This window comes from Rhamphochromis sp. 'chilingali' (assembly GCF_963969265.1).
Source record: "Rhamphochromis sp. 'chilingali' genome assembly, chromosome: 6".
Taxonomy (NCBI): Eukaryota; Metazoa; Chordata; class Actinopteri; order Cichliformes; family Cichlidae; genus Rhamphochromis; species Rhamphochromis sp. 'chilingali'.
Window position 1 is genome coordinate 938,883 of NC_137933.1, and position 13,617 is coordinate 952,499.

The following is a 13,617-nucleotide window of genomic DNA, read 5'->3' on the forward strand; positions in this document are numbered from 1 at the left end:
TGGCTTATGATTATAAGGTTCTAATTCTGTACAACAAGAGAGTGGCTGGAATTTAACCAAAACACTTCATGAATCGGAGTTCCCTGCTTTGTTTTCTGTTAAATGTTCAGCTCCTCATCCTCAAAGAGACAAACTGCATTATTGCTACAGTTTTCTTTTTTGTTGTTTAACGGTCAGGTCTATGAGGTACTGAAGAGGACAAAATGCATCAAACCCAAATATCCCTTGGGTAAGAAATCTGCCTTTCTGATACTAGGAATGAATCAATGTGCAATTAATCCTAGTCTCTCTTTGATTAGGTCCACAGGCCGAGAGCGGTCTTGACACATGTAGAATTCCCCATCATGTCCATTTTAACCATATCAGTACAATAGCTGAAATATTAGATAATGAACGTCAATAATCCCACAGAGGATTTTTGACTGTGTGAGAAACAGAATTGTACTGAAAAAACTCCTTTATTCTAACACGAAAAAACAGCCTAACACAGTGAAACAATTTTTAAAGTCCACTTCTAGGTTTTAACAGCACCTGAAGAAAAATATTAAATTAAATTAAGAATATAAAATGTAGCTGACAGTCACATAACTCAGACGAAGGTCAGATTTGCACAACAAATGATAATAAAATTGTGACCACCAGCACTGTTATTATCAGCAAAAGTGGCAGTGATCTGCACAACTGTTCAAAATACAGAAACTCTGTAGGACAGCAGCTTTGCACTAGCTTTTATTTATGAGCGATTTACTGAATATGTTGATGATCAGAGCCGACTGTGACATTATGCTCAAAAGCAACTCAAGGGCTTCAGATAACGAACTAATGGTTGATCATGCACTCTTTTCTGCATTTAATTATACAACATGGTGTGTGTGTGTGTGTGTGTGTGTGTTTCTGAATTATAATTCTGTTAAATGTGCCTTCATGCAGGGCTCACCAGTCTGCTAGCCAATGGTGTGTACACATCTGCTTATCCTCTCCATGATGTGAGTATCACACTTTTGGGCTCCCCCATGTTTGACTGAGAAGGCTGATGTTTATACACCACGATAATGATTATAGTTCAGTGGGTTTCCTAAAATCTACAATTACTAAGCTGCTTGTACACTATTATTTAAAAAGAAACAAAAAAACCAAAACATTGTTTACATTTACTCTCAGCTCTCTCTGTGATTTTATGTATTTTTATGTAGCTCAGTTTAAGACAGTAATATTTTTTAATTGTGATGCTGTAATTGGGGCGGCTGTAGCTCAGGTGGTAGAGCAGGTCACCTAATAACCAAAGGTTGGTGGTTTGATCCCAGTCTGCTGTGTGACTCGTGAATGTACAAGTTGTGTAAAGTGCTGTGTGTGTGTTTTTAGTTCATGGTGTATTGACTTTTATTTCCATGGTGTCTTTCTACTGTTTTATCTTATATCTGCTGTGATTTTGTTGTTTAGTTGCTTGTAAAATGTAAATAAAATGTATTATTGTTGTTATTTTTACCAATATTCCTTTTCTAAATGTTAACCTAAAGTCAACTAGGGAGGCTGTTATACAGTGGAAATGTGTATAATACTGAATATGAAACCTGTGTGTTACAGGGAGACATTGAAGGGGTGAGTGCAGAACCTAATGACAGGAAGGTAAGTAGAGAATACAAATACTTCTTTGTAACAGTATTACACCAAAACATAGTCTATTAAAAAAAATCTCACTTATATTCAACCTAAACTGACTGATGACAAAACTGTGACCTTACACCCTGTTTTTAACTGACAATGGAGTTTGGAAGCTATCGTGGAAGCTCAAGTGAAGTAGAAAAGCACTACGTAATAACTAATAACGAGTCCATTTAGCATTACAGATACTGAATTAACTATCATGTATCTGGATGCACGCTCAATCTTCCAGGTAAGGAAATCACAAAAGGTTGATTCTGTTCATCTGGACGTTTTCAGTGGGAGAAACGTGTCGTCACTCGTCCAGGTGACTTCTTCAGTCTCAGCTGACTGCAGGTTTCCTCTTCCTCTGATGGCCATGAGTCCCATTCACAGAGAGTTGGGGAATGGCTCCAATCACAGCATTGTGAGATGGTGACAGATGGACAATTAGACCCCCTGCTCGATTCAGAGATGGTCTCTCTCTTTTCACGTAAATGGCCTCCTTGACTCACCCTTAAACCAGCGTTCCTCGCTGTACAGGATGTGTACATTCTCATTGAAAGAGTGTCCACTGGCCTGTAGGTGTCACCCACATACCTGAATCAGTGACTTGGTCGTGTTCCTGGATAGGATAACATGGCCCTCTTTTCTACTTCTTCTATGTACAAGTTGGCCACGATGGGTGAAACTGGGAGCCCACGGCACACCTGCGTTTCTGTCTGTAGCACCGACCCTTGTATGTGAAATAGGTGGAATGAAGACACAGTTCAAACACACTTGATCGGTGCTGAGATCGGGGTCATCCTGTAATCTCTTACGCACTACGTCGACTGCTTCAGTGACTCGAACACAAGTAAGAGAGACGTAACATCATACAACACCATGGTTTCATCTGCCTCCATAATGACATCTCTCAAAATCTGAAATGTTGTGGATGTGGTGCTCAGAGCTGCCCACCAGCGGGTTGAGGACTGAAGCCAGAAACTTGGAGATGTTACAGGTGACCGAGTGGATCATACAGACTGTTGGTCTTAAAGGTGCACCCTGTTTATGTAACTTTGGTAAACCTTTCAGACTTGGTGTAGCTTCCCTCTGGTTATATTAGTGATCAAAAACTGATCTCACAGCCATTGTTCATGTAGTGGGCTGGTTTCAGTCATTGTGCAAATGTACTGTTTATAAGGTTGGGGAAACCTGCAGTCAGCTGAGGCTGAAGAAGTCATTTGGATGAGTGACGAAACGTTTCTCCCCCTGAAAACGTCCAGATGAACAGAATCAACCTTTTGGGCTAACTGTCATGTGCTGTCCCCCTGCTAGAATTAGGAAATGAGAATGTGCAGAGCTAATGCAGTCAACTGCTTTATAACTGCATCATATAGCAGTTGGGTGTGGGCATGACTATATATGTGAATGGTTGTCTGTTTCTGTGTCAGCCATGTAATAGACTGCTGATCCCCGAACCCCCAATAATGAATGGATGGATGATTATGAAATTAAAATCTGGAAACATTTCTTTTGGCACAATAAATGTTATTGCATTAGGACGTATAACGTGAAACTGATAAAAACTGATTCAATTCAGTTTTATTTATATAGCGCCAAATCACAACAAAAGTGGCCTCAAGGCGCTTCATAGATAAAAATTGATAAATCTGCAAAAAAATAGCCTCTAATTCTTTAAAAAAAGAAAAAAAATATATATATATAAATAATATATATATATATATATATTTGTAGCATGTGATATATTTATTGAGTCGTGCTTCTGTTCACAGCTCCTGTACGAACAGTGGGCAAGCTACAGTGTCTTCTACAAGTACCAGCCCATTGGACTTATCAGGTGAGATCCATATCTGGCATGAAATTGCTGACAGGAAATGCAGTTTGCAAAACCACAATTTATTTGTCCTCTGACTTTAAATTGAGGAAATTAATTTTAATCAGATAGGTCTTGTAATTATGACTTTAATAGTGGCATACATGACCTATTTACATGGAATTAAGCTCAACTATTAAGGAATCACAGTTAATTTTGCAGTGATGGATTTGACAGTGATGTGACCTCTGTATCTCCTCTCACCCAGGAAATATTTTGGGGAAAAGATTGGACTGTATTTTGCCTGGTTGGGAGTCTACACACAGATGCTGATCCCTGCTGCCATCATTGGAGTAATTGTATTTCTCTATGGCTGTGCTACTGTCGATGATAACATACCTAGGTACGCTGGACATATTTATTTATTTTTTATTGCCTTTATTGCAAGTGTCAGCTTGCTATGATTCCAATTTTGTCTAAAACTCACCGCAGGTAGGTAACATTTTTGTGATTTTATTTTATTTTATTTTATTTTATTTTATTTGTGACCTGTTGACATTTGCATCACAAATGGAGTGAACAAATTTCTCATTTTCATGTCTTAATAACAAGAAGAACGTAGCCAGGAGTACAAGAAAGCGTAGGTCTACAGTAAAGAGAGAGGTGGCAATGGAAAAGGCTTAGAGTGAGTTGTATGTGGAGCTAGAAGCTAAGAAACGAGAAAGGGACTTGTACCAAGCCAGAAAGGGTGTGCAACAGATTTTAGGTTTGACAAAAATGGAAATGTGCTAAGAAATGACGGAAATGTGTTGAGAAGATGAGCGAAGTACTAGAGGACTGTTGGTAAATCAGGAGGTGGAGAGGATTAGTAAGGAAGAAGTGAGAGTGGGATGAAAAGTGCATAGGAAGTATAGCAAGTTGGTCTCAGTAACAGACGGGAAGGTGTCTCCGGCTTTTGGCTTAGACTGATTCATATCTGAAATCTATTCTTTTTTGTTAGCATGGAAATTTGTGATCCCAGAAACAATATTACCATGTGTCCACTATGCGACCAAGCCTGCAGCTACTGGAAGCTGGTTACAGCATGTGGCACAGCCCGAGCCAGCCATCTGTTTGACAATGCAGCCACTGTGTTCTTCTCTGTCTTCATGGCTCTATGGGGTGAGTACAAATTGCTGTCCAAATATATAGGCAACAACCAGAAAATATGCAGACCACCAACAAATAAAGCTCGTGCAGCAAAGCATCGCTAAAACTGTACCAAATTCAAGACTGCGTTGTCTGTAAAGGTTCTCAGTCATCCAGGTCATCGTAGTCTAAGGAGCTCGGAACAGAAGACTGTATTATTTTAAAGCTTTGATCTATGGAACCAGCACCTTTGTTTCAGTGTATTTTTAGTGCCAAATACTGCCAGACTTTATATTTCATATTTTATATTAAGAAATATGAAAGGTGCAATCATACAAGTGGAGTCATCAACTGTGAGCAATGTAACATCAGCACATCTTATTATGAACCCCTTATATGAATTAACAAAAAGCATTTGGAGGATTGTAAAATGTACATGATTTCCAAATCGTTTTATAAATCCGTACTTTTTAAATAAAGGCACTGCTTGCTGTTGATTATGTACATTATGTAACAAAACTTGCATAACCTTATATGAACAGGTACAATAAAAGTATAAAATGTTCACACTCTCTATGGTTGCCATTTATATATACGGAAAATAGCAAGAAACATGTTGCAGCTGGTGTCCGAGCATGCGTTGAGTTTGTGTGTCTTATTATGTAGCTGTTCTCTTTATGGAGCACTGGAAGAGGCGGCAGATGAGACTCAACTATGTCTGGGACCTCACAGGGTTTGGAGAGGAGGAGGAGGTGAGATAACCCCACATGTGTTTTAATGCACAGAGCATAATTGTTACCTAGTGTTAATTAGTAAATAGTGATAATGAATAATAAGTTTGCACTTTTTGCACAAGTTCTTTTTCTGTGCAAATATTACTGTCCATCTTTTTAATGTTAATGTGCTAATTATATTTTTAGGACCACAATAACTACAAAACCTGCACAGTTTGTAGTATAAACGTGTGATGCAAGATGCTAGAAACACAAATGAAATAGAAACTTGAAGTTTGTTGTTGCAGTGCCATATGTTCCAGTTGATCTTTGCTCGTTTTACAAAGTGCTTTGGTCAAACATGAAAGCAGATGTTAAGGTTTAACAACACTCTTCTTCAAACAGAGACAAATATGGATATAAAGGATACAGGAATCTTCTATGCAGCTATCTTAAAAACACATTCCTACAGTAATAAGTAACATAATGGTTGAGATAAGATAAGGTTCCCACACAAACCTTTAGGAGTGAATGTCTTTTAAATCATAATGTACACAGTACAATTCAATACAATATCATATCGTCATTATATTACTCTTAAAAAACATGAAATGTTTTTAACTTGACACGTAAACTGATATCGCTTTTATGTTCTTGTGTGTTTGGTTTACTTCACAGGGGGAACACAAGGTTTGACTTCTTTTTCACTAACTGTTACAGATCTGTTCTGACTTTTCTTCTCTTTTAAGGTGTCTAACAGTCTCCATGTGGTCTTTTTACCTGACTTTGTCTCTGTGGTTCAGTTGGCTTGACTATCTTTTGAGGTTTGTTCTGAAGATGTGGTCCAGTTAATTAGTTGATCAATACAGCAGTCTTGGCATTTCTTGGACTCACAGCTCTGAAGTTGTCTGACTTTTATCTTTTTTATCCATTTTTTTATTTTTGGTGGGAATAACTTAGAAATGACCACATTATGACATTCTGGTTTCTTCCTTGTCACCCTGCTATTACAGTGTTATTACGGAGCTGTATTTCCATATTATTACCCCCAGTTTTGGCGCTCTTATTATCCTATTACTGTAATTTCATGGTAATAATACTCAACTGTAACTACTGTTGCTACCATTATATTACCTGCATATTAAGTGGTTATTACTTTAGTAATTGCATAGTAACGAGTTAGAAATTACCATATTATTACTCTTGTTACCTACTATTACCCCTTTATTACTGAGCTGTAATAGCAAGTGCTACCAATTCTTGACTTTTAATCTTCTTGAAATAAAAATCTCAAATGCAATGAGGATTCAATACAGGCAGGATATTTTGGCGCCATGTTTGATGTGTATTTAAAATGGTTTAACAATTCATTGACTGAGACACGCCTTAGATGAAGGAGCAACTAAGAATGTTCTAGAGAAGCTGCTAGCTGACCTTTGAGTTCAGAGAGAGCAAATGCAGGTAGAAGTCTCTGAGAAGGAAATGGAGCCAAGCTATGAAACATAAAAAGCTTGTAAGCAGATGAATTAAGGTAAAGTAATTCAGTGTTATTCATGAGATGCTGTAGCCCAGCACAAGGTCCAGTGTAGTTGGCTTTTGACTGACTTTTCAAGATTAAATGTCTCGAACATGGTGATTAAAACGAGCAGTAAAGCTAGAAAAAGAAGAAAGAGAGCAAAGGTAATTATGTGTGGTTGTTATTACAAACGATAGCCATCCCACCCCCATATTTGAGTTGCTAGGCATGAGTAGTTAGGATGGCCTCTCTTTGTCAGCGGGATGTGGTATCCCATCCTTTGGCAGGACTCAGTGATGAAGATGTTGTGAATAAAATACATCTTTGGGACCTCATTAAGTCAACAAAACAAAGAAAAAACAAAACCTAGTAGAAAAACTAGAATCGGTGATAAATACAGCTGAAGGTTGTGATGGCTTGCATAAAAAACTGAGTTAGTTACTGAAACAGAATTATTAGGGCAGAAATGTCCACGTACAGTAAGGCAGATGCAGAGTAAATGGTGGGGGTTCAGCACGACCTTGTGAAACATGCTGAGGAGGATTGACTTGTAGGATAGGTCGTGCAAGGTTCAGGAACGTTGCAATGCAAATGGCATCATCTGTGTAAGTGGCAAATATGTTGGTCCTACTGATCCAGGTCTGCAGGTTATGGGGTTCAGTTAAAGCACAGGCTTAGGTAGGTCCACATAATACAGAATTATGAACTTCAAAATGCTTTTAGATCACTTTTAGCTCCGGTGGTACCTCAGTGGACATGTAGGCTGGTAGAATAATCTTATGTCAAATACATGTATTTTCTCCAAAATGGATCAAATAAAAAATCTCAGTGGAAATATGGAAGCAAATACATTCTTCATGTCGTCTACTTTCTGTAGTTCATACGTCAGTGTTGAAATCGACACTGTGATAATGTAAAGCAGGTTCTGAATTAATGTCTTGTTAAACATCTAGATGAGATGGTATAAAAAATGGTTACTTGAAAAAGTTCAAGCTATTTCTACTTGATCGGTCCACATGAAAAATAGCCTTGTTCAGCACAGACCAGTTCTTCTGCTTACTCAGCTGTACTGGACAACATTGTCATTTTTCCTATTTGGAAGCTTGCTCATGTGTGTTTCACTGAGCCTGTGTGTCTGTACATTAGTCTGACACATGTACCTTTAGGCCACTGTCTAACCGTCAGCTTTGTTTTCTAGTGATGCAGTTTCTCTTTACACACAGCTCCTCCTCCGCTGGGTACACATCCATTCAATTCTGGCTGCATATCACATTCCTTAAGATATAAACATGTATTTCTCACCATTAAAGGAACATTTCACCATCAGCTACACACGTCACTATTACACAACCATTTAATTTCATTTGTAAATTAAATGGTTAAGAGTTAAAATTTGGAAGGAAAGAATAAAAATTGGGAACCAATCTAATGTTTAAGAATACAGAGAAGAAAAATAACGGTATTAATCCTAAAGGAAAAATTATATGCATCATTAATCATCATCATGTGTCATTGTTTTAAACTTTATGTAATACTTGTTTGTTCGTATCTTTGGGGATTTTTGTTTTTTTTGGGGGGGGTCCCAGAAATATAAGAAATCCCCAAAATACTGCCTTTTTAATAAAGGCAGTAAATTTCTAAATGAGCTAGAAATATGATGGATTGATGCTTTCCACCTTAAAATTCTGTAAATGCCAAAATAGGATAAACTACTGGTGTAGCTGGTGTATTTCTTTCATGGTGAGTTGATACATATCTTCCTTTTCTTGTGCAGAGTTGTACAGAAACCTAAACACCAAGTGCTTATTTTGCAAAACTTTTTGCCACAAGGCTGTTTAACTTATTCCTGTCTCCATTCTGAATTCCAAATGGGATCTTCTCTTGCAAGTTTAACGTCTTGCACATTTAGTACTAATCAACAAAAAGCACCATCAATAAAAGTAACAAGCAAATGTTCTCTTCCAGGACCACAATCGAGCTGAGTACGAGTTCCGGGTCATGGAAAAGAAAGTGAAACTGGAACATTCGGACTTGATGGTAAAATTAAGTCAATTTTTTTCTGACAAAATCTTTTCATGTTTCCAGTGCTTTATGAAAATATGGATATTGGATGCATCACAATTTTATTTACATAGACAGTTGCTGATTTAAAATAGTGTTGGTTCAGTGGTTGCTGTCACGTCACCTTTTCCCAAAGTTCAAATTGATGCATGTTAGGTTAACTGGTTATTCTAAATTGCCATTGGATGTAGATATAAGCACATATGATAAAGCACTGTGTGCGAAATGGTCAATGTGGGTTTAATGTAAATCACTATGTAATATGTTGTGTTCTGCTATGTAATGACCTGCAAGCCACAGAGGTCACTACATAGTGATAACTTGCTTGGTTTAACTGGTTTTCTGAGTACAGCCTGATTTAATCTAATTGGTTGTTAATGATGTTGCTTTTGAATAAAGATAAGGCTCAAAGTGTAAGATATCCTGAGCCCCCCCAAAAATCCTTGCGTTATATCAAGGACACACCTTTTTCATCCTATAAACATGGAGTCATCTCAGCATCTTGACCCAATTTTAAGTCACTCAAATGTGACACTACAGCTGAGGGCAGAATTAACTCTGCTCCACTGGAGCCACTGATTTGTGTCTATGCTTGTTATATGTGCTTTGTGCAACTCCATGACCAGTGTATAAAGGGCTGCTACTGAAAGACAGAAATAAGGCAGTGGAAGGGGAATTGCACATCTGCATCAGGTCTTAATGCCCTTCATTGTGTGTGTGTGTGTGTGTGTGTGTGTGTGTGTGTGTGTGTGTGTGTGTGTGTGTGTGTGTGTGTGTGTGTGTGTGTGTGTGTGTGTATAGGATGAAAAGGTGAAGCTGACATGTACAGATAGGCTGCCTGCTTACCTGACTACTGTGGTCATGATGGGTTTTATGGTGAGTACCAGTAGTCTCCCACTGTGTTCACCAACATGTGTTTCTGAAGCATGAGTGATGATGTCATTGTCCCATATTATTTCTGTTTCTGGCAATACTATGTTGAAAGGTTTTTGTAAATGAGAAAGGCGAGAATATAATGTTACTACATAAGTTTTAGGATTTGGACGACAATAATGTGCTTAATCACAAAATGAATTCAGGCTCTTATTAATTGAAGTATTGACAATGTATTTATATTTGCCTACAAATACTTGAAGATAGGCACACTTCAATACATGGGTGATATTAAACCTGCTTCTTTGGTCCCCATGATAGGACAGAGAAAACCCGACTCAGTGGTCAAAACATTTATAATTGTTTATTCAATCATCAGAAGAGAGAGCCCTGCACAGCCCAAAGCCAGCTGCAGAATCTCTGACATTAGCAGCCAAACATGTGTCTCATATAGGTGTTATTTTGGTCCTTGTATGTACTAGTTCCGCTTTTCTGTCTGGTTTCATGTATTCCTATACCTCTGCAGCTCTACCCTAGACTACCTGTTTTTCAGTCTGGCTAAGCACTTGGTTTATCAAAAGTGGCCTTGCTTTACAAACCTTCATTATTAAAGTACATAAAAACAATATAATCAGAAAATAAGCACTAAGAATATATTAATTACATGACAGTGACAAGTCAGTTTTTACAGAAAACAACTGTGAAAACTGTAATTTAGCAGAAAAACAAGTATTTCCTCATCTCACATCATAAATATGCAGTAGTTTCTGGGCAGGAACTATATTATGGAGGCGATTCATTGTTCATGCCTTTACATCTTTAATAGTCAGTGTTTATATGCTTGATGGATGTTTTATTAACTCCTCATTTTATCAACGTAAATGTGATAAATGCTGTTCTACCCTACCAACTTACAAGAAAAATGAATACCATAAAAATGTCCTGGCTGATGTGACCTTATAACAATAAAGCCAAGTCTAACTTTTTTTAAATACATTTCACTGTTCAAACATAACTTTCAAAAGTGTTTCCTGTCCTTTAAAATACCTGGACCTTAGGCAAGGTTAAGCCACTCAAAACATGACCTGAAACGCGTACTTTCAGTTTGAAAGTTTTATTTGTCACATACACAATCATACACAGTATGACATACAGGGAAATGCTTATTGTTTTGCAATCAGATTGACAGTGAACAAAAACAGTTATTGGTCATTATTTTGTTATTAAGTGCATGGAACGTGTCGAGAGCCCAGTCTTACATGTTTCCCACCCTCACTGACTGGTGAGGATCCACTGACAGTGGTCCTAGTTGGTGAAAAGAGCTGAGGGGATTATACTACTGAACTACGGAAACTTAAAATGTTATTATTGTAAAATGCATGAAGTTATACACTACTTACATGGTTAATGGCGTGATTTTTATATAGCACTTTATACAGCATGGCATGCAGACTGGAGCAGCCAGGGATCTAACCACCAACCTTATGATTAGTAGATGACCTGCTCTGTCTAGTAGTGTGTTAGCATTCTCTTTTGCCAATCTCAAAGAAATTGTAGACATTTTACCTTTAGCACCACTTTCAGTCATTAATCCTTAAAGACAATATGAACTCCTCCTCATACCAGTGTCTTAAAAGTTGTTTTTTTTATACCACTTAACAAATGCAAGTACATTCCCATAACAAGGTCCTTAGAATTACAAGGTCATCAAACAACTTGGCTATGGAGCATACATTACCTTTGCAAAGCACTTTATAGGGTATTTATTATGTGATTATGTGGAATGAAATGAAGGCTGCGATTGAATATGCTGTTGTATGAAAATGTGGGTATTTAATAATAATAATTCATTGCATTTATATAGCGCTTTTCGAGACCCTCAAAGCGCTTAACAATGCCACTATTCATTCACTCTCACATTCACACACTGGTGGAGGCAGCTACAGTTGTAGCCACAGCTGCCCTGGGGCAGACTGACAGAAGCAAGGCTGCCATATCGCACCATCGGCCCCTCTGACCACCACCAGTAGGCGGCAGGTGAAGTGTCTCGCCCAAGGACACAACGACCTTCTGATTACAAGACAAAAACACCCAACTCTTGAGCCACGATCGCCCTAAATAAATGTGTCTTCTACAAAAAACTGGAATCAAAATACTGAACTTAAGCTGCTACTGAAATTTCATCAAGACCAATCTAAATGCTTCAATATGGTGGTTAGGTTAACTGGTGATTTTAATTTGCCCCTCAATATGTGTTAGATAAAGCATGCAGAATAATCCACTATGTGCTTAGAATAGAATAGAATTCAACTTTATTGTTATTGCACATGTCACAAGTACAAGGCAACGAAAAACGGTTTGCATCCATCCAGAAAGTGCTTTAGACATAATATAGATATATTACAGAATGGGTCTATTATAGGTATGTTACAATGTACACGGTATTAAGGTATGTTATGAATATGCTATAACTATATGTACAGGCTATGAACAGGATATAAATATAAAGCTATACAGAAATATGAACTATGCAAGTTATAAACAGAATGATTGTCTATACAGCATTTACAGTAGTGCAGTTAAGAAATATGTGGATAATTTCCACAGAGGTATATAAAGTGCTGGTGGTTGTGAGTGGTGGTTCAGTCCATGTTGTTATTGTGTGTATGAGGGTACAGTTGTCCATTTGTTTGTTTTTGTCCATTTTGTGTGTGTTCAGTTATAGGTGGTTGTGTGTGTGTTCAGTCCATGAGTTTAATGTGGGTCAGATGTCAGGAGGCAGAGCTTGAGAGAGCTGTAAGACTAGAAAAGGGCTCTCAAAAAGGCCTGTCCATTAAGTTGTCACTAGAGAGTTTTTGATGTAAGGGTCCTTGGAAAGGGACTTGATCCCCTAGAACGCAGAGCGAAGATCATTCTCTGGGAAGTTGGGTTTGTTTTGGTCTCACGGTGCTCACTGTGTGCCGCAGGTTCAGTAGCTGAAAACCAAGCTTTTTCCGTGTGGACGCATTTAACCAACACACTTATTAATTCTGCCTCTCTTGTATTTTAGATAATTGTGACGTTTGTTATAGTCTTTGGAGTCATCCTGTACCGGATTAGCATTAAGGCAGCGCTGCACATGAGCAGCCACCCTGTAGTTCGGTATAATATCCGAGCCACAGTCAAAACCACTGCTGCCATCATCAACCTCATCATCATCATCATCTTGGATGAAATCTATGGAGCCATTGCCCGCTGGCTCACTAGACTGGGTGAGGCACATTTTGTTGGATTGATGTTCTTACCAAATATTATTTTCTTCCTACTGTTTGTAGTAGTATTTGTATGCCACACAAAAGGACTTTAGAACACAAAGTGTCATAATAGGCTGTGTGCAGGAAAGGACCCAATCGCAGCACTCTCAAAGACAGGACTTAACTCAAAACGCAGCATCTGTTGCTGGAAAAACTCCTCATGAATAAAACTGAAACAAAACAAAACTCTGCACATAGGAACTGAGCCACTAAACCGGAGTACAAGCCAAAACACACAGCACACAGAGGGTAGCAACATTAACGACGTGACAGAGAGCAAAGAGAAACACAGGGCTTATGTACACAGAGGGATAATCAGGGAATGGGAAACAGGAGACACAGCTGGGAGAAATTAGGCCTAACGAGACAGGGGGAAGTAAAACCGAATACACTGACATAAGACATGGACCTTCAAAGTAAAACAGGAAACAAGAAACAAATAACAAAGACGCAGACGTGACACTGAACTAAATCTAGAACAATAATAATCAAAACAGCACAACTAAAGAATCAGAACATAAATCCTAATACAGAAAAAACACCAAAATATAAGAAACAGGAAATGCTGGGTCA

General features: G+C 38.1%; 1 protein-coding gene across 4 annotated transcripts in view; it reads left to right on the top strand.

Moving 5' to 3' along the window:
• Positions 1–13,617, top strand: part of ano1a (anoctamin 1, calcium activated chloride channel a) — a 51,082-nt gene that overhangs the window by 28,571 nt on the left and 8,894 nt on the right. For 3 of the 4 annotated variants that reach the window (XM_080884819.1, XM_080884816.1, XM_080884818.1), the window contains exons 7-17: positions 178–229; positions 931–986; positions 1,585–1,626; positions 3,420–3,484; positions 3,729–3,863; positions 4,461–4,621; positions 5,255–5,340; positions 5,980–5,991; positions 8,783–8,854; positions 9,680–9,754; positions 12,801–13,002. In XM_080884819.1, the coding sequence (XP_080740945.1) occupies positions 178–229; positions 931–986; positions 1,585–1,626; positions 3,420–3,484; positions 3,729–3,863; positions 4,461–4,621; positions 5,255–5,340; positions 5,980–5,991; positions 8,783–8,854; positions 9,680–9,754; positions 12,801–13,002 (958 nt within the window). The remainder of the gene's footprint in view (positions 1–177; positions 230–930; positions 987–1,584; positions 1,627–3,419; positions 3,485–3,728; positions 3,864–4,460; positions 4,622–5,254; positions 5,341–5,979; positions 5,992–8,782; positions 8,855–9,679; positions 9,755–12,800; positions 13,003–13,617) is intronic. The other variant, XM_080884817.1, reaches the window with a different exon arrangement.